Below are 19348 nucleotides of genomic sequence, written 5' to 3'. Positions count from 1 at the left end.
TGCCTATCTGGCACATAGTAGGGAATGAAGAAAAAAGTAGTTAACTGAATGTTATATGAGTTAACTATTAATGGAGGCAAATAAAAATCTATTCTTTCTCTTCACAGATGATGCCAGAAGTCCGTGGGGCTTTGTTTGGTGCTAATGCCAACAGGAAATTTTTGGACTAAGCCTCTGATGAGGTGGGATCCATTCCATCTTCTGTGTTGATGTTATAAAAGTGTCTAAAATTGAAGAAACAACTATCAATTTCCTCTTCTTTGATGCTCTGACATTGTCCTTTGTGGAATAGTCTTTGTGTAGAATGCCATCAGCCTAAATGTTAACTTTGGGAGAGAATTTATGGACTTAAAAACTGTCAAGAAGTAACCTAGTTGATATAGAAATGACAGGTTCTGATCTCTACATTCTAGGGACAAGGGGAATACATATCATTTGCATGGTTTTCACTGAGAATCCTTCTGTGATCTGCCTTAGATTGGAGTGAGCTCTGTGTATGTGAGGTATATTATAGTTTCTTTGTATTTGATTTCTGTAAGTTACATTAAAATGCATAAGGAGCATGCATTCACTCCAGCATCAATAGTATTACCCCTGTAACTATTTGGGCTTAGAGGCTTTCTTCAGTTGTATCTGTGATTCAAAAAGGTGTGAATATGCTTTATTTATTAAAATAAAAACTATGTGGATCAAACTACAATAATCTCTTATTCAGGGCATATACAGACTTGAGAGATGAGGTGAAATATTGAAGGTGTTATCTAGGAAAGAATAGCTTTTAGCCTGCTTTGGAGCATTTACTTCACGAATCACTACATTTCTTATTTTTTTTTTTAAAGTCTGTACCAAGTTGATGTCTTACTTTCTGACCTCATATGCTAGAGTAACATAGTACATCCCATTTAAAGATTCTAAAATATTTGGTGGGAAAGTGTTTTAATCCATTTGGGCTAAAATTGTTTGTCATGGTGGATTTGCATTCAAGAGTGTGTAGTAACCATGTTAGCACCATCCTCTCCAATCTCCTATTACAATAGTCTTGGGATGTGTGGAAAAGAAGTGGCTTTTGTAGTCCTTTTTTCTTGGAAATGAAAACATTTGTAAGCTCACTTTTTTTTTCCTCATAGTGAACTTAGAGAATTCCTACTATCGCTAGACTAGGCTAAATGACTTCTCCAAGACCTCCCCATTGATGGCAGAAGAACTTAAAACCCATTGCAGCGCTCATTCATACATAAAAAGTAATTATTGATATAAAGAAACTTGTAACAGTGCTTTGTCCATTGCTTGTTTTAATGTTTATTTTGTTCAGATAAGATACAAGTATTGTTGCCTTAAAAAAAAACCAGCCAGTCTTCACTCTATCTTTGTTTAGTTTTCTCTTAAACTTTTCATAGCAAACTTTTTTTATCTCTAACATTAACTATCAACAATGCTGAGGCTTGATCTCAGTGACTCCTTTAAGAATGATTGATTTTCATGCATATAGCTGAAGCGACTTCCCAGAGAATGCTCATCAGCTCTAGTCACCCTGATCCTTGAACTGGTCACGATTTGGAGTTGCTATAGTTAGTTACTTAGGTTCTCATAATTATCGCTTACATTTCTGATTTTTCTCCCCCCTCCCTCCCCCAATGTCTGAAATTAATTCCTATTATAATTAGGAATGTGACACCAGGTTCATTTCTCAGTGTTTAGCAACTATTAAAAGAGTACTGTTATATCTGCTAGAGTCCTTTATTAGCTAGATCTAAAGAAAAATGTTAAGATGCTTTCCCCAATACCAAGGTAATAGACACCTTGGGCAATACCAAAAAGAGGTGCTATGACTAGGGCCCGGCAGCCAGCCCCTTTCATAAAGGCAGCAGGTCCCTCACGAGTCCAGACTTTCCTGGAAAGAAAGAACAACATTGTAAGCTGAAGAGCAAAAAGTGTAACACAGGCAGAATGTCATGAATTTGGTTTATATTACTGTTGATTGTGGTAGGTAATTTCCCTTGGGGTTAATAAGTGCCTAAGTAGGAAACCTTGTTCCACAGACTAATAATGGCAAATCAGGGTTTCGGCAGTCATATCCTGTATGCTTGGTCCTGAATTGCTGGTTAGAGGGAACTGGCTAAAAGGAGCTTTCCTACTCACTACTCTTTTTAACAGCCAGAGGTTACAAACATAGTATTTTTTTCTCCTATGAAGTTGGAAGGAAGTAGAATGGGTAGGTCCCAGCATTTTTTTTTTTTTTTAAACAGGACATTATTTGGGTTGGAAGGAATGAGGACATGCTGAGGTTTAACAGGACAGAGCAGTGAATAGTCCCTGGATTGGTTCCATATGTTTGACTAAAAAGCAGCACCCAGGATGTGCAAGGCACAGTGCTAGATATGAGGGAAACATTGCTGCAAAAGTGACAGATCATCAAGATTGTCCTTGGGGATAGGGATTACTGTGGATAAAAAGTAGACTACACAATTACAGAACTAACCCAGTCTCACTCTATACAGCAGTCCTCACCTGGCACAGTCTATGATCCCATTATAGGCTTCATCCCCCACACCTTTCTTGAGAGTCTGAATTCGAGTTTTCAAAACTAAAACAAGTAGAAAAAGAAGTTATCAATTTCTTGCCTCTGGTATCTTTAAGCTGCTGGGTTTCCCTGCCTCCATGTTCCAGAATGAACAAGAAAGAAAAATATCATGACAAGGCAAGTCAGAAGAGACCTAATTAGTCATAGCCCTAAAGTTGGAAGCCCATTATTTTGTTAGGTCATGTTTTCCCCAGCCTATGCTAGCCTACTGGGGGAGGAGCGGAAAGTAACAAGCTAGGGAAACCAAGGCAGAAAAGGACTGGTCATTGGCTGAAAGTAAAACAGCTCTTGTTCCTTCCAGTGCCTCCAACTCCCTCCAATATTTCTTCAGAGGGTACTGGTATCATCCTTTATGGAGTGTAGAAGAACTACATCTATGTATATCAAATTCCCTATACTCTAGTTTTTATGTAACTTTCTCCTACTCTGATGCTGCAAAATGACACTGTTCAGTCCTGTTACTCTAAAAATGTTTTTTTAAGCATACCTTAAAATTAACTTAGCCATCACCCCAGACTTACTCCTGTCTCGGAGTTGCCAGTTTACCCCAGACTCTTACCATCCAAGGGTGTCACTGCAATGGCGGCCGTTGAGCCAGCTAAGCAACCAGATGCAAATGAGTGGAAAAAATGGGCCTTCCCAGTAGCTTCATTGATACCCAGTTGGTTGAGGTTGGCAAAAAAAGGAAAATAGATGATTGAGAAAGGAATATCCCTGTAGGAGAGATGGAGAAATTGCTTAGCTTTGTATGGGCTTTATACCACAAACCAAAAAGACCAATATCCTGGCAACACATAGGCCCAGTCCAGTTAATAGGTAGAGATCCTTTCAATTGTCTTGAGGCCCTGGGGAAGGATCCTGCCAAAACTGGGGATACTGAGGCACACACTTGATGTAGCCTACCAAAGTTCCCTTTGAATGATCCTCTCCCTCTCCAATCAGTTCACTTGCTGGAAAATGCACCCTGATTCACAAGAAAACAACTTCCACTCTTACCTTAGTAGAGTAGCACCAAGACCCCTATAAAGGCCACTCACGCCTCGAGTACGAAGCAGCTCCCAGGCAATGATGGTGGCGGAAGGCCGCTTAGGGGTGGAGTCCGTGGTGTAGGGCCTGACGGGGGAAGCTGCAGACGCGCAAGTCCTGTGCTGCTGACCAACTGAAAAAGATGGGAAAAACAAGCTTCCTTTTTCTCCCACCTGACTTCCCCTTTTATGCAGATGGACATCCCTCCAAGCCCACGGGTAGGCATGGTGGAGCGGGGTACATCTAAGATTCACTGAACCAAATTTTTGGCAGAAATTTTCCAAAAGGGAAGACTGGAGAATCAGCTCTCTTTATGACAACTAAGTATTTAGCTCGAGGATCCAGTCCTTCACAAAAGAGAAAGATGATGCTTTTCTACATTACCCTCCTTGCTTTTGGGCCCCTTAGGAGTGGGAAGTCTTGCTTTGCAGGTGTGAAGGGGCAGAAAGACTCCGCTTTTCCACTTGTCATGAGAACACGAACAATCAAGTCAATCTTTGTGTACCCTCTCCAAGCCTCACCTAGCCGTCCCGCATCCTGCAGCTGTATCTTTAGCATTTCCATGGGAGAGGTAACCACCGCCTGGCACACTCCAGCTCCGCAGCCAGCCAGCATCTCCCTTATCAGATTGTGTTTCGACCTGCAGGGCCAGCGCAGACACAAGCCCCAGAGAGACCAGATGGACAGTCAGACTCCTTTATCATATACGGATAGCCATCCTTCTCACCCTTTGAAAGGAGTAAATTAAAGTGGTGATCGGCCAAAATGCTTCTGCCCCTAATGACTGCCATTCATATACTACCAAACCAAGGGGGAGAGGGACATTCTGGGGTCAAATCAGGATGTTAAGAAAAAAAGAATTTGAAATAAAAGTTAAAGCCACCATGACAGGTCCTGCTTCTTCCCTGATTGATTAAAACTCAATCATCACTAGAAAGAACAAGAGCGAAGGGTTTTTTTGTTTTAAAGAAATTTCAAAGCTAGCAGACATCCTAGAATTATGCCTTTTCCCTTCCTATCCCCAATTGCAAGCAATACTTCTCTAATCCCTAGCCATGTGTATAAACTTAGATGCACATAGATACATGCAAACCAAAGGGAGTTATTCAAGCCTCCCTTTTGCCCATTACCCATCTTCTAAGAGCTTCTCTCGGAAGAAGTCATTGGCTGCCAGCTTGATAGCTTTCTCTGGAGTGACTAAGGTTAGGTTCACTGCTGCCCCTAGGAATTGATACAAGAAAAGAAAAGGATTGATCCAGTGCCAGAGGTAATAAGATAAACCATTGTGCATATAACTGGCTATATACAGTCAATCTCTTCTGAGACTTAATTGCTAAGATGAATAAGTGGGCCACTTGGATAAGTGGGCAGGGTGAATTTGGTTTCTTGCATAGTGAGTAACTACATGCTAGAGTTCTGGGAGACCTGTATTACCCGTTTATTAAGTCTGTGGATTCACTTAAAAGTTCCTGTTTTCATCCAGTCCTGTATTCTTGTCTCTTCCAGCTCTTAAAAAACAAACCAACGCCTAAAACAAAACTTCTTAAACTGTGGTTCACAACCCTTTCATAACTGAAGGTGGGAGTTGTAAAATAATGATGTATCAGAAAATGTTTAATTTATGTACCTATTTTATATTCCTATTTGCCCATGGTTGCATAAAAATTACTCGGGCAAAAAGGGGTCATGAGTGGAAAAAGTTTCAGCCCTTCCCTAGAAGACATGGAACATCTCTAATTTGCTATGGCTCTGTAGGAATTAGTTTTTTATTTTTTTATGCTCTGCTCATTTGGGTCTCAACTCCAAAAAGATATGAGAAGTATACTGTAGTACACTTGATTTTTCTAGTGCTGATAAGTGAAGTTGATCCAGGGTAGCTGCTCAATTAGGAAGGAGCAAGGTCCAGGAAGAAGTAGGAAATGGCAGGAAGATCCACTTCATAATTCTGAATTCACGTTAGAGATCGAATCAATAATGTTACAAGGGATCTTCTAAATTATACTGACTGCTAATTTCATTGGGTGGTTTACTTTTTTGAAAATCTAAAGATAAGTTTTTGGGACACCTATAAAATTAAACCTCTAATTCTGGTCAATATCCTATTTTTAAATTTTTCTAAAGGTGTTAATTTCATAATAAAATGTATGTATGGAGCCACCTCCTCTGACCTTGAACCTGATTTTCTGGACCTGAAACCAATGAATAGAGTTTATAACCAGGAAGACCTGGGTTCAAGTCCCTCCTCATACATATTGGCTGAGCATCCCACATGACCTAAGTGGGAGCATTTTCTCTTGAGAATTCCCTAGAACAGTGAAATGCCATTTCTCTTCCCTATGCTAATACCATGTAATTATTAACAATAATCTCATTTCATAATGATACCCTCTCGGTTAATTGTTTAAATTATATATGGGTCTTTAAAGAATTGAAAGCCTTTTGACAATGTAAGTTTAATAATTACATTTTTTAAAAAGTCAATATAATCTTTAATAGCAGATTAAGAAGAATTTCTAGTGTCACTTTGGATTCAGTTTACATCACTTGATCTGTGCCTCAGTTTCTGTATCTGGAAAATGGTCTTCAGTCTTTTTCAAGCTTAAATAATCTGTATTTCTGTTAATTGCTAAATGGCAGAGTTAAAACTGATAATCTATGATCTTTGATCTGTAAGATCCCTTTTAGTCACTCACAATCCAAACAACAGTTATAGCCACTTAACTACTATTAACTGTTTACCACTGCACTCGCAGCTAGTGCCCAGAGCTCCAGGCTTGGACTCATCTTCCCGAGTACAAATCTGGCTTCCAGGGCAAGTCACTTAAAACCTGTTTTCCTCAAGTTCCTCATCTGTAAATGAGCTAGAGAAGGAAATGGCCAACCACTCCTGTTATCTGCCAAAAAAGACCTCAAATAAGATCACAAAGAGTTGGACACAGTTGAAACAACTGAACAACAACTACTCCATTTTCCTCTTGCTGATGCTGTTATATGTAATTTGTCACAACAGCTCAGGAGGGGAAGGTGGAACCAACGGGGTGGGTTGCATAAAATGGGAATTGGCCTTTCAGGAAGATCAAAATCATCTGACAAATTTGGGATCAGAACTAGAAAGTTTTAAGTCAGCCTAGAATTCTATCTGGTTTACAAGCTAATACACCATGTTCATTTAACCCTACAGCTGCAGGAGAGGACTCCGTTGTAAGAATGCAGCAGTTGCCACAGATAGACTGATGACTTATCTTCTCCAGCAAGTCATATGTAACAGGACTTCTTAAAGTTTTTCTTCTCATGATCCCTTTTCAACTGAAATTTTTTTACTTGATCTCTGGTATAAAAGTATGTAAAATAGGTATATGAATCAAGCATTATGATAAAAAATCATAAAGAAATTTAATTTTAAAAAATTTTAGTATACTTAAAAATTTATCATTTGCTAAAGATAAAAGCAAATTTGTATACTAAGGAGAAATGTATTTTAAAGCAATTCTTTGCTAAAGATAAAAGCAAATTTGTATACTAACAAGAAATGTATTTTAAAGCAATTCTTTGCTAAAGATGAAAGCAAATTTGTATACTAACAAAAAATATATTTTAAAGCAATTCTTTGCTAAAGATGAAGGCAAATTTGTATACTAAGGAGAAATGTATTTTAAAGCAATTCTTTGCTAAAGATGAAGGCAAATTTGTATACTAAGGAGAAATGTATTTTAAAGCAATTCTTTGCTAAAGATAAAAGCAAATTTGTATACTAACGAGAAATATATTTTAAAGCAATTCTTTGCTAAAGATAAAAGCAAATTTGTATACTAACGAGAAATATATTTTAAAGCAATTCTTTGCTAAAGATAAAAGCAAATTTGTATACTAACGGGAAATATATTTTAAAGCAATTCTTTGCTAAAGATGAAGGCAAATTTGTATACTAACGAGAAATATATATTTAAAGCAATTCTTTGCTAAAGATAAAAGCACATTTGTATACTAACAAGAAATGTATTTTAAAGCAGATTTGTACACTGAGCTGGAAATGTGTTTTTCAACAATTTCCCGGCATGCTTAAAATTTTACCATTTGCTGATGAAAGCAGATTTGCATCCTAGAGATGTTCATGGTTGTTTATTTTTGCCTAAGTCCTGGCTGTTGCCCGATTCCCTGCCACGAGCTCAGGGCGCCAGTTTAAGAAGCTTTTCTCTAGATCTCTCTGGTAAGGAATTGAAACTGCAGAATAATCCCAGAGCCCCGGTGCCAAGCGCACAGCCCTCACCCCTCGAGTTGCCCATCCCTGGGGTGCCAGTCATGCCCACCTCTGTACATGCCAAAAAAGCCGTCTGTGCGGACCGTCTTCACCAGGCAGTCTATCCTGGAAGAGAGACAGAAGCCGTGTCCCGCCATGCGAGCCCGCAGCTGGGGGGCCCCGGCGCCGCCCCCCCCCCCCCGGCCACGCCCCGCAGCCTTCACCTACATTCCTGTGTAAGCCACCTTTCCAAGCTGGTTCTGCAGCCGCGTCTTGGCCAAGTCAATGGGAAACACGCAGGTCACCCCCACCAGCCCGGCCACGCCACCATTGATGAGCTTCGCTGGCACGCTGCGGGCAAGGAGAGGGAGGATGCGGAGAGGGGGAGGGGCGGCAGGGGGAGGGGCGACCCCTGCCGCTCGAGGCCGAGCCACCCGCCAGGTTCTTCCGGGGTTGGGTGGGTCAGGAAGGCAGCAGGTGGCCCCGCAGAAAAGGGCCCCCCCACCTCCCACACTGGGGCGCAAGGCCGCTTCCCCCCCGACTTCCCACCTCCCCACTCCGTCCTCCCCACATCCGGGGCGCCGAGGAACCCAAATCTCACCAGGTTTGTTCCCCACTTTCCCAGCAACCCTGGATGGCTCCCATGCTGCCTAACGCCTCTGGGGGAAGGGGCGGAGCTTCTCACGGAGCCTTAGGCCAGGGACCGCCCCTTCCCTGGGGTGTGGCCGGGAGGGAGGGGGGGGGCCATGTGGGGGTGCGCAGGGGCGGCTTGGGGGCCCAGGAGGGCACTTACCTAATCTCCGTAGCCATCCCCATCCCTCGGGAGGGGCTGTGGGGCCCCCTTTAGGAGCGGGGATCCCGGGCGGGCGCAGCTGGGAGGGAAGAAATAGCATCCCTGGAACTGACTCCGGCCATCTTCCTTCCCCCTGCCCCGGATCATGATTCTTCCCCCTCGCCCTGCCACACAGGGACGCGGCCGAGTTCCAGGAGCAGCTTTTAGTTAGGAAATTGGGGATTCTGCCCACAGGGCCTTCCGCTAAGCAGGCGCGCTGGCCCTGTCACTACAGCGTACGTTAATTTTCGTTGCCGTGGCGCCTGGCTTAGAGGAGCGCCGGCGGGGGGGCGGGAAGCGGTGGGCAGGGGCCCGAGGGCGGGAAGCGGTGGGCAGGGGCCCGAGGGCGGGAAGCGGTGGGCAGGGGCCCGAGGGCGGGAAGCGGTGGGCAGGGGCCCGAGGGCGGGAAGCGGTGGGCAGAGCCACGCCCTGACGCGGGGAGGGGGATCGGAGAGGGAGCCCTCGGGTCACCTCACAGTCCGGCTGAAGGAAAGCCCTGCGAGTGGGGTCTGTACATTTCCGCCGGCAGCATCTCCGTTTCCCGCCTTAGGCCATGCTGAGGGATCTCGCCAGGGCCCGAGGGATGAGGTGCTCTCAAAAGTGAATTTCTAAGGGAAGGAATTCTGGTGAGAGAAAGAAAGGGCAGAGTTGTCCGAAGAGATGGCTGTGGGTGCGCCTTTAACCAGCTCGAGAAGATAGAAACAGCGACGGGTAATGGGGAATGACTGCGAAGTCTTGGCCCGACCCGTGAATAATGGGGATGGACGTGCTAAGGGCAGCAAAAAGAACTTTAAAAAATTGTCAAGAGAAAGATGGAAGATCAGAGCAGGAGTGGAGAATCTGCTGGTGGGAATAATGGCCGCAGATAAGAGAAAAGGCAGACATTATCCATTCATATGTTGATTGTTTTCTCCTGGTAGGAGCCTTGAACTACTCTTAATAACAATGTCAAGCAATAGTTTGACAGAGTCAGAATCAAAAAATAAGGGAACGACTTAAAAAAAGAGCACTTGGATGAGTTTATCATCAGTCTCGGATTAAGTGCTTTACAATATGCTAAAAACAAACAAACAACAAAAAAAAAACATGATAAATGTGATTGCTGAACCACTGTCAGGGATAACTGAAGGTGCGATGGGTCTAGTGAAGGTCAAATGTCAGTCTGTTTTTAAAAAAAGGAAAGAATGATCTGCAAATTATAGGCCACTGGCCTTGATGTTAATGCTTGGCAAAAAGGAAAAAAAAATAAAACATTTAAAAAATAATTTTTATAAATGGCTTCTATTTCCATAGCGCAGTTACTCCTAAATTTTTATAAATGGCTTCTATTTCCATAGCGCAGTTACTCCTAAATATACCTTCCTCTTCACAAAACTGACCCTCCTTTGCCAAAAAAAAAAGAGAAAAAGTCAAGCAAAAAACAAGTAATGCAGCTGTGCACGTCTTAATCCCAGTTGCTTCAGCAAAAATCACCACCAAGAAACGAATAATACAGTGACCATATCAAAAAAAATCTGGGTAACATTTGCCCTGACTTTCCACTGAGAGAATAGAGACATGCTTGTCTAAAACAGTAAAGCTGTAAAAGACTAAATTTGACACTTCAGAAGTTAAATTATCTCTGTTTGCAGATATTATGATGGCATACTTTGAAAATCCAAAATAGTCAAAAAAAAAAAAAAAATCGCTGGAAGTGACAAAAACAAGACTGTTGGATTTGAGATCTGTTGATGACCATCAATCTGGTTTAGCCTGTCTACCAGGATGGTTTACTGTGGGGTAGCTACTATGCATTTTATAGTTTCTTAGAACCACAGGTAAAAGTTGAGTGTCAGGTAGACACCAAAGGTATGGAGGAGCAACCCTGAAAAAGTAGCAACCCTCATACCAAAGGTGCTAATTTTCCTTGAATACTCCATATGCCCTTGACTTTGGATTATATATCATTGGAAGAACCAAAAGGTCAAAAGCCTTCAGAACTCAAAAAACAACAGCACAAGAAACATGAAGCCTGAGATATTATCCCCCAAATCTTAGGAACAAAGAAAGCATGACCCTAACATAAGGTTAACAGCCAAGATATAGGGCATTAAAAAAAAAAAAAAAAAAAAAAAAGCAAAAAATAGACAGTAGATAGCTACTATGGTGATAGAGAAGATCAGTATTAAAACTCGGGAGAAGACAAAACAGCTTCTTTTAAAGTTTCATAGAAACCATCTTCAGCAATGAGATGAACCAAATCAATTCTAATGCAGCAGTAATGAACTGAACCAGCTACGCCCAGTGAAAGAACTCTGGGAGATGACTAAGAACCATTACATTGAATTCCCAATCCCTATAATTTTGCCCGCCTGCATTTTTGATTTCCTTCACAGGCTAATGGTACAATATTTCAGAGTCCGATTCTTTTTGTACAGCAAAATAACAGTTTGGACATGTATATTTATTTTGTATTTAACTTATACTTTAATATATTTAACATGTATTGGTCATCCTGCCATCTAGGAGAGGTGGGGGGAAGGAGGGGAAAAATTGGAACAAAAGGTTTGGCAATTGTCAATGCTGTAAAATTACCTATACATATAACTTGTAAATAAAAAGCTATTAAAATAAAAAAAGCTTCATAGAAAAGTGTAAAATGATCACAAGCCTAAAAAGAGTTATTGAAAGAGCTTTAAAAGGACTTTAAAAATCAAATAAGAGCATTTGAGAAATATTGGGGGAAAAAAAGAGTAAAGTAAGAAAAGCAAAAAAAAAAAAAAATCATGAAAATAGTCAATTGGAAAAAGAGATCCAAAAATTTTCAAAGAGAGTAACACTTTAAAAACTAAAACTGGAAAAGGGAAAGAAAGCTAATGACTTTATAAGACATCAAGAAATAATAAATTTTTATAAATGAAACTATATCTCAAGGTATTAAGGAAAATTGCTCAAAGTTCTTGAGCTAGAGGATAAAATACAAATAGAAATAATCCACCTATCACCACTCGAAAGAGATTCCAAAATGAACACTTTGAAGAATATTATAGCTAAATTTCAGAGTTTCCAGGTTGAGGAGAAACTTATTACAAGCAATTAGGGAGAAAAAATCAAGTATTGTGGGGCCACAATCAGGATAACATAAAATTTAGCAACTTCTTAATTAAAAGACTGAAGAGCATAGAATAAAATATTTTGAAGAGCAAAGGAGCTAGATCTGCAACCAAAAATAACTCATTTAGCAAAGATAAGTGTAATCCTGCAAGGGAAAAAATGGATATTTAATGAATATCAGGTATTGAGGAAAAGACTGGAAATGAACAGAAAATGACTTACACAAGTCAAAAGAAACACAAGAAGGTAAACATAAAAGACTAATTATGAAGGTTTTAAGAAGGCTAAGAGTGTTAGACTGAAAATCATAACAAAATCAATAAGGAACTTAAGTATATCAGGAAATTTTTAAAAATAGATCCCGCAAAGGGAAATTAAAGCTATCATTTTATCAAAATATACTATAAAAGTGTGTGTGTGTATGAATTGCAGGGCAAGTGGGGTCAGGTGACTTGCCCAGAGTCACATGGCTAGACCATGTTAAGCATCTGAGACCAGATTTGAACTTGGGTCCTCTTGTCATTAGAGCTGATGTTCTATCTACTGCGCCATCTAGCTGCTCCAAAAGTAACATTTTTTTTTTTTTAAAAGAAGAGGAAAATAGGTAAGCAAAATAGAAGAGAACCAGGAAGTACAAACTAGGTGTGATGGACACATTAAAAAAAATTATAATGAAGAAGTATGAGGAATGCAAAGAAATATAAAGGGAAAAAAAGGCAAAACTTGAAGAATGTACATTCATCATGATATTGGATCCACTTCCTGTGACAAAATCTTAACTAATTGGTTAATTTTTTAAAAATCGTACTTTATTTTTCCAAATACAAAAATTTTCAGCATTCACCCTTGCAAAACTGTGTTATAAATTTTTCTTTCTCCTTCCTGTTATCCCCTCACCAAGACAGCAAGCAATCCAATATGGGTTAAACACGGGCAATTTTTCTAAACATATTTCCTTGTTCATTATACTGGCATACAAGGAAAATCAGATCAAAAAGAATTCAAATATTTTTTTTTAAAACAAAGTATAATAAATCCTCAACTGTGATTAGGAGGGATATTTTTATAAGTCAAATCAGAAAACATTAGAAACAAAAATAGTTTGGTTATACATAAAAGGATTTTTTGGGGGGAGGGAAGTATTGTATAAGAAGCCATATTTCTGAAACTGAAACTGATTAACAAAAATATTTGCAATAAATATATCAGCTAAATACCTAATATCCAGAATATATAAGCCAATTTACATATATTTTTAAGACTAAAAAGACATCCTCCCCAGTGAAATGCTGAAAGGAAATGAACAAGCAATCATTTATTGAATATTTACATACCAAGCACTGTATTAGATACTGGAGATATGAGGACAAAAATTTAAAAATCTGTGCCTTTAAGAATTTTACATTTTATTGAGGGGAAACTCTGTGTGTGTAATATGTGTATGTATGTGTACATATATGATATATAGCTACATATAATACATATATGTATGTTTATATATGTATAAATGCACACATATACAAGTTCAAGGGACTAGTCATTTACACCCCCAGTGTGAGCATGCATAGTTTGCTCTGTGTGATAGAATTTTCCAGAGGAACTTTGGAGCATAACTATTCTATGGCTGGTTCCTGTTCCTTACTAAATGGTGAAGAAATGAGATTTCAATTGATCACTGAGCTGGAAGTGAATATGAAAGATTCCCATGGGAGCATCTCTTGTTTCTCCCGATGGTAACTAAGGCAAAGACTGTTGGCAGCTTTCTTGTTAGTATGGGGAAAATAATGGCAGTGGCGGTAGCAGCCTCCTGTCGCCCGCTGCCTGTCCCCTGTCCCGAGCCAACAGATATGTGGCTGTGAACCTGTGGTATCTGTCCTGTTGCCTCTCCACATTTGTTTTTTGTTGTTCTGATGTACTTGAAGATATTATAGACCAAGATATGACCCTGTGAGACCGGAAAGTTCTAGGAAGTAGAATCCATACCAAATGAGCTCCACACTGAGCTGTAGGAGGAATCCAGCCCAGTAGTGGAGTGGTCCTGCAGTCAGGGGGCCAGCTTTAATGGAGTGACTTTGCCCACTGGCTGTGCCATGTAAGGATGAGAATTTGATAGAGTGAATGAACGCTTTAAACCAAATGCTTCAAGTCTGAACCCACTATCCTCAGGGACTAAAGTTGTATGGAAGAGAGTGTGACTCCAGTTGGAGATAAATTTGTACTTTTGTTCTTAGTATATTTTAGTAAATTACCTCTGTCAATTAGTTAAATAATATTGGGATGAAATAGTAAATAGGTCTAGTGATTTCTATTGGTGACAACACACCAGACTGGAGTCTCAAGCTAATAGCATTAGAAATAAACCCTTAGATTATATCCCAAAGAGATTATAAAGAAGGGAAAGGGACCTGTATGTGCACGAATGTTTGTGGCAGCCCTTTTTGTAGTGGCTAGAAACTGGAAACTGAATGGATGTCCATCAGTTGGAGAATGGCTGAATAAATTGTGGTATATGAAAATTATGGAATATTACTGTTCTGTAAGAAATGACCAACAGGATGATTTCAGAAAGGCCTGGAGAGACTTACACGAACTGATGCTAAGTGAAATGAGCAGGACCAGGAGATCATTATATACTTCAACAACAATACTAGATGATGACTAGTCCTGATGGATCAGGCCATCCTCAGCAACAAGATCAACCAAATCATTTCTAATGGAGCAGTAATGAACTGAACTAACTATACCCAGAAAAAGAACTCTGGGAGATGACTAAAAACCATTACATTGAATTCCCAGTCCCTATATTTATGCACACCTGCATCTTTGATTTCCTTCACAAGCTAATTGTACAATAATTCAGAGTCTGATTCTTTTTGTACAGCAAAATAATGTTTTGGTCATGTATACTTATTGTGTATCTAAGTTATATTTTAATATATTTTAACATCTACTGGTCATCCTGACATTTAGGGGAGGGGGTGGGGGAGTAAGAGGTGAAAAATTGGAACAAGAGGTTTGGCAATTGTTAATGCTGTAAAGTTACCCATGTATATATCCTGTAAATTAAAGGCTATTAAAAAAAAAAAAAAAAAAAAAAAAAAAAAGAAATAAACCCTTAAGCCCTTAGAGATACCCTTAGAACGAGTTCCTCCCTTTGGGGTCCTGACTTGTCAGTGGGAGTAGGAGTCTTCATCCTTATTAGAATAAGGATGCTCAGGGTTTATTTACATAGGTTATATAGGCACATTAAATGAATACACCATAAATACAAGATAAATTTTTTTTGGGGGGAGGCAGAGTACTAGCAGGTGGGGAAATCAAGAAAGACTTCATAGAAGTGGCAGTTTTTGTTTTTTTTTTTAACAGAAGCAAGAGATTCTTGCCAAATCAGGCCAAATCAGCTGGATCATAGTCTGTTGGATAAAGAGTAGGAGATAACAAGGCTGGTACTCAGAATTAAGGATCTGATGACTTTTTAAAATAATGTTTACATGTGACTAATTGCTAGAGAAAAAAATTCCAGAACTTTTCAAACCAAATTAATCCTAAATACACTGTAATCTCAAACTTATTTAGACATAGCCAAGACAGTCATTTAAGACTAAATCAAAAAAGTCTCTTGAAACATTCATCAATTGTGGAGCCATAGTGGGTTTTTCATGCCCTGTTAAAGCCAAGATGACATTTAGCTAATTTTCCTGGATTCACACCAGGTCTTCAAATTTTTCTTGGGGTTGACTTCCCTTTTTCCATTATTCCTCTTTTCCACATTCAAGGAGGTAAGAAAGAGGTTAAAGAGGGGATCTTTTAGGATCTTAGTATCAAAATTAAGAGACCTCATAGTTCATTTAATATTCACATTTGCTCATGAACATACAGAATGTAAACATAGGGTCTATGTATACGTAAAGATATCTATGTCTTGATCCCTTTTCACTGTGTGAACATTCCCTAACAGAATTAAAGGGAACAATCTCACTGTATTGGCAAACATCAGACAAGATTATTATAGGGCTTTGAATAAATAGCTCAAATGCAAGGCTTAAGGGCACTTGGTTGAAGAGACCCCTAAGGTGGGGGAAACAAAGACTTTCTTTCCCTTGCCTGTACTGCTCATGGCTTCTAGCAGTGACTTGCCCACAGGAAGACGCTCCATCCATGAGTATGAGAGTACAATAGTTGGAGGTCTATTTGAGAGCAGAGAAGCATACTCCAAACAGACACAGATACATAAAGTCAGAAGGAGCTTTGAAAAGTGGAAACCCTGCCAACAGAGAAGAGAGTTGACCATGGAAAGGAGCAGTCTCTGGGGACCAGCTAAATGGCCTTTTCAGCAAAGGTTTCTTGATTTCCCCAATTGTCAATAACTCTCCTATTCCTAATCACTGTGTATAGATTATCTGGAAGCTCTTTGAGGGCAGAATGGATCTTGATTTTTTTTCTTTGTATCTCTAATCCCTAAATCAGTGCCTGTCACATAGTAAGTACTTAAAATGTTGATTGGTTGACTGATTGATGGTCTCTGTGATCCCTTCCATTTCTGAGATTCTGTAAGGATAGCTTATGTAGAGAATTTTGTAGTTTTATATCATTGTCAGTCAAATGAGTTTGAGATCCTTTCTGACACCAGCAGGGAGAAATAGTAAAGTACCAAAAAATAGCAAACAGGAAGGATGTTACCATCCAAAGGAAAAAAAGAAGAATGAAGAAAAAATTCCCCAAAAGGAGAGGCCAATATCCTTGACTATTTTATTAATTTGGCTACTTTGTATTTTTGTTTAGAGTTTGTCATTGGTTTAAAACTTTCACAAACCTGGGTTCTTTCTGTCCTGATCCAGGAGCCCTTCTCTTCTTCAGCTTGGCTCTATCTCTTTGCCTCACTGCCAATCAGGAAATCTGTATGTGACAGAGCAGTATTGACTTGAGGTTCTGAGAAAAAGTGCCATTTCAGGACAATGCTGGAGGACAAATATCATCAAAAATGTTTCTAAGAAGTAACTGTTTCCTCACCTTTCAAAATGCTGACATAGCAAAACATTCCTTGCTATACCACAAGGCTTAAAAATAGCTTGGTTCATGTTTATTCTTATTTGTACCTGAACATCCCAAAGATCTTTGATTTCATTTTAAGAAGTGCCTTGAGGAATGAATAACTTGTGCTAAGTCATATACCCTTTAAACTACCCAATGACAATATTTCTTCTATTTTTGTTAGTGATGATTTATTTTTTAAACTCCTGTATAAACTAGGAGAGTGAAAAAGAACCTTAAAGATCCACTTAAATCTTCTCATTTTATAGTTGGTGAGTTACAGGTCCATGGATATGAAATATCTTAAGTACTCAAATTGAGACTAAGACTCAGTTCTCCTTACTCCAGGCCCAGGGCTTTTTTCCATCACTCCACACTGGGTATCAAATCTCATTTTAACTAGCCTCATATAGGATGCAGACAAAAACAGTTTTGGAGCTGGCCACTTTTATTAATACCAAAAACCTGAAACATGAGTCACAGAATAAAGTTTCATTTAATTCCAGATATGACTAAAGCACAAATAGGTTGGGGGCTTTTTTTTTGCCTGAATGTGACTTTTGCCTCCCCCCTCACGGAATCTTTGCTTTGTGTTCTTTGTTAGTGTTACCATCACTAATTAAAAAAAAAAAAAAAAAAAAACAGAATTCTTGAATTTACTCAGTGTTTTTCTTCAGAGGACCTTGAAAGTACTCCATAGATGTGCTTTCCTGGTGGGAGTAGGGAAGCGGGCAGAACAGTACCCTGTGTTTATAGAAGGAGCAAAGGAAACAAACCCCAAGGTCACAAAGAAAAAAGAACTGGGCCTAGAAGCAAAGTTTTTCGATTCACAAGCTTATATTCGCTTCCCCGGATGGCTTTCAACTATCTCCTGCCCTCTCCACCCAGGAAACTCTCAGGGTCCCTAGCCAGCAGATTTTTTGTCGGAGGGAGTGGGAGGTTTTAGAGGAAAATTTCCTTCAGGGCTTTGCAGTCATTCTCCAAGGACAGCATTCTCTAAGCCTAGAAATGGGCTTTTTAGGACACAGACAGTGCTACAAGAATCCACAGGGTGGATCATTGAGCCTTCCCCAGCACAGAATTGCCAAAAGTAAATTCAGTGGGACCCTTGGTGTCTCCTGCCAAGACCCTGGTCCTTTTCTTCTTACCATCCAGGCCTATATCCTTTCTTATACATTTCTGCTCCTATTTCCCATCAAGGTTGACTCTCATAGGCACCTCTCTAGGCTAGTTTTCCCAGAAACTCACTTGATCAAAGACGTTAATGGCTAAAAATTTACTATGGCAAGTGTCTCAGCTGATGACTTTTGAGAGGGGTCTTCTAAAGATAATTGCCTTAAAATTTAAAACCAGCTCAAATTTGCATACCAAGATCAGCCAATCAATCAGTGTTGGATGCATCTATACATGTATTTGGAGATGGGGAAGGGATTTTGAGGCCCCTTAAGCCATCTGCTGGGTAGAACTCTAAAGTTTCTTCCTTCAGTATCATCCATCATCTATTCTCCCCAGATTTTTCAGTTGCTTCTCTGTAATGTGAAAGTCTAGCTTTGGTCAAAAAGGGGTGGACTTGTCCCTGGCTTGTTCTCTGGTTGCTATCCTTGTATTCAGGAACCCTATTACCTTGAGCCTAAATTATTACAAGAGTTTTTTAACTGGCTTCCTTCCCTTCAGTCCTTTGCTTAGCTAATACACACACAACATCAGATTAAATCATCCGGGAAAAACAAGTCTTGAGCAAAACCTTCAAAGGCAAGAGGACTTCCAACTGCTCACAGTCAAAATCCTGTTCTTTTTCTAAGCTCTAAGGAAATAATTTCCTTATTGTCCCAAGTGCTGCTTAATTCTCAGTGTCATGAGAAGTCTCCCAACTCCTGTAATTCATTCGGTTTTCTTACTATGGATGGAAGTCACAGGAAAGAGCAATACAGTCATTATTCAATCACTGTTCCACTTTTTTTAAAACTAAAAGTCCGTTTCTGAGCACATGTCAGCAGACAGAAAACTTACCTCCTTTTTTTCTTCTACAAGATGCCTAGAGCTTCTTTCCCATCCCAAGTTGTAGCAGGATGCCTTTTCCATGTAACCAGGGTGGCAAGCTTGCAAATTCACGCCCTTTCTGGACTAAGAGCAGTCCCCCTTCCCCCCCCCTTCTCTCATCACCAGGGACAGTTTATTCACTCAGACATATCAGGGCCCGGTAGAGCTCTTCTAGGCCCTCCTCCTCCTCCACCCCATCCCCTAAACCTCCCTCTTTCAGGGCTTGTCCCTTTAAATAATTTACTTTGCTATAGTAACCAAAAGTGGCTACCCACTTACCTGAGCCAAGTCCCACCTGCCCAGGCTAAAAGCAGATGTTCATTTGGTGACCACTGTTTGGGTCAAAGGCTCAGTGTGGGAGAGGATCTCAGCCAGGCTTATGGGGAAGCCTGACCACACAGTCACGGGCCTGCAGTGCCAGAGAGAATGAAGGGACAGGAGGAGGAGGGAAAAGGGGAGGAGGAGCTGGAAATCAGGGAAAATTCAGATCAAACGGTCATTTCCCAAA

General features: G+C 40.0%; 2 protein-coding genes across 5 annotated transcripts in view; one reads left to right on the top strand and one right to left on the bottom strand.

Moving 5' to 3' along the window:
* ATP6V1E1 (ATPase H+ transporting V1 subunit E1) overlaps positions 1-1281 on the top strand; it is a 27280-nt gene extending 25999 nt beyond the window's left edge. The window contains exon 9 of the mRNA XM_003771347.4: positions 108-1281. Within this exon, the coding sequence (XP_003771395.1) occupies positions 108-170 (63 nt within the window). The 3' untranslated portion in view covers positions 171-1281. The remainder of the gene's footprint in view (positions 1-107) is intronic.
* Positions 1275-19348, bottom strand: SLC25A18 (solute carrier family 25 member 18). Of its 4 annotated transcripts, XM_031939647.1 has the most exons (13): positions 19120-19348; positions 18811-18873; positions 16583-16665; positions 9148-9299; positions 8638-8716; positions 8073-8195; positions 7915-7970; positions 4738-4828; positions 4129-4247; positions 3578-3740; positions 3141-3295; positions 2509-2584; positions 1275-1891 (listed from the first exon to the last, which is right to left on the bottom strand). In XM_031939647.1, exons 5-13 carry the CDS (start codon positions 8658-8660, stop codon positions 1741-1743), a joined length of 957 nt encoding a protein of 318 aa, XP_031795507.1. In that variant the 5' UTR covers positions 8661-8716; positions 9148-9299; positions 16583-16665; positions 18811-18873; positions 19120-19348; the 3' UTR covers positions 1275-1740. The 4 variants fall into 4 exon arrangements, with proteins under 4 accessions (XP_031795507.1, XP_031795506.1, XP_031795508.1 ...); XM_031939646.1 differs by lacking the exon at positions 18811-18873; XM_031939648.1 differs by lacking the exon at positions 19120-19348 and having other exon boundaries at positions 9148-9284; positions 18811-19087.

Source organism: Sarcophilus harrisii, chromosome 5 (assembly GCF_902635505.1).
Source record: "Sarcophilus harrisii chromosome 5, mSarHar1.11, whole genome shotgun sequence".
NCBI classification, from domain to species: domain Eukaryota; kingdom Metazoa; phylum Chordata; class Mammalia; order Dasyuromorphia; family Dasyuridae; genus Sarcophilus; species Sarcophilus harrisii.
This window is presented reverse-complemented; position numbering and strand designations above follow the sequence as displayed.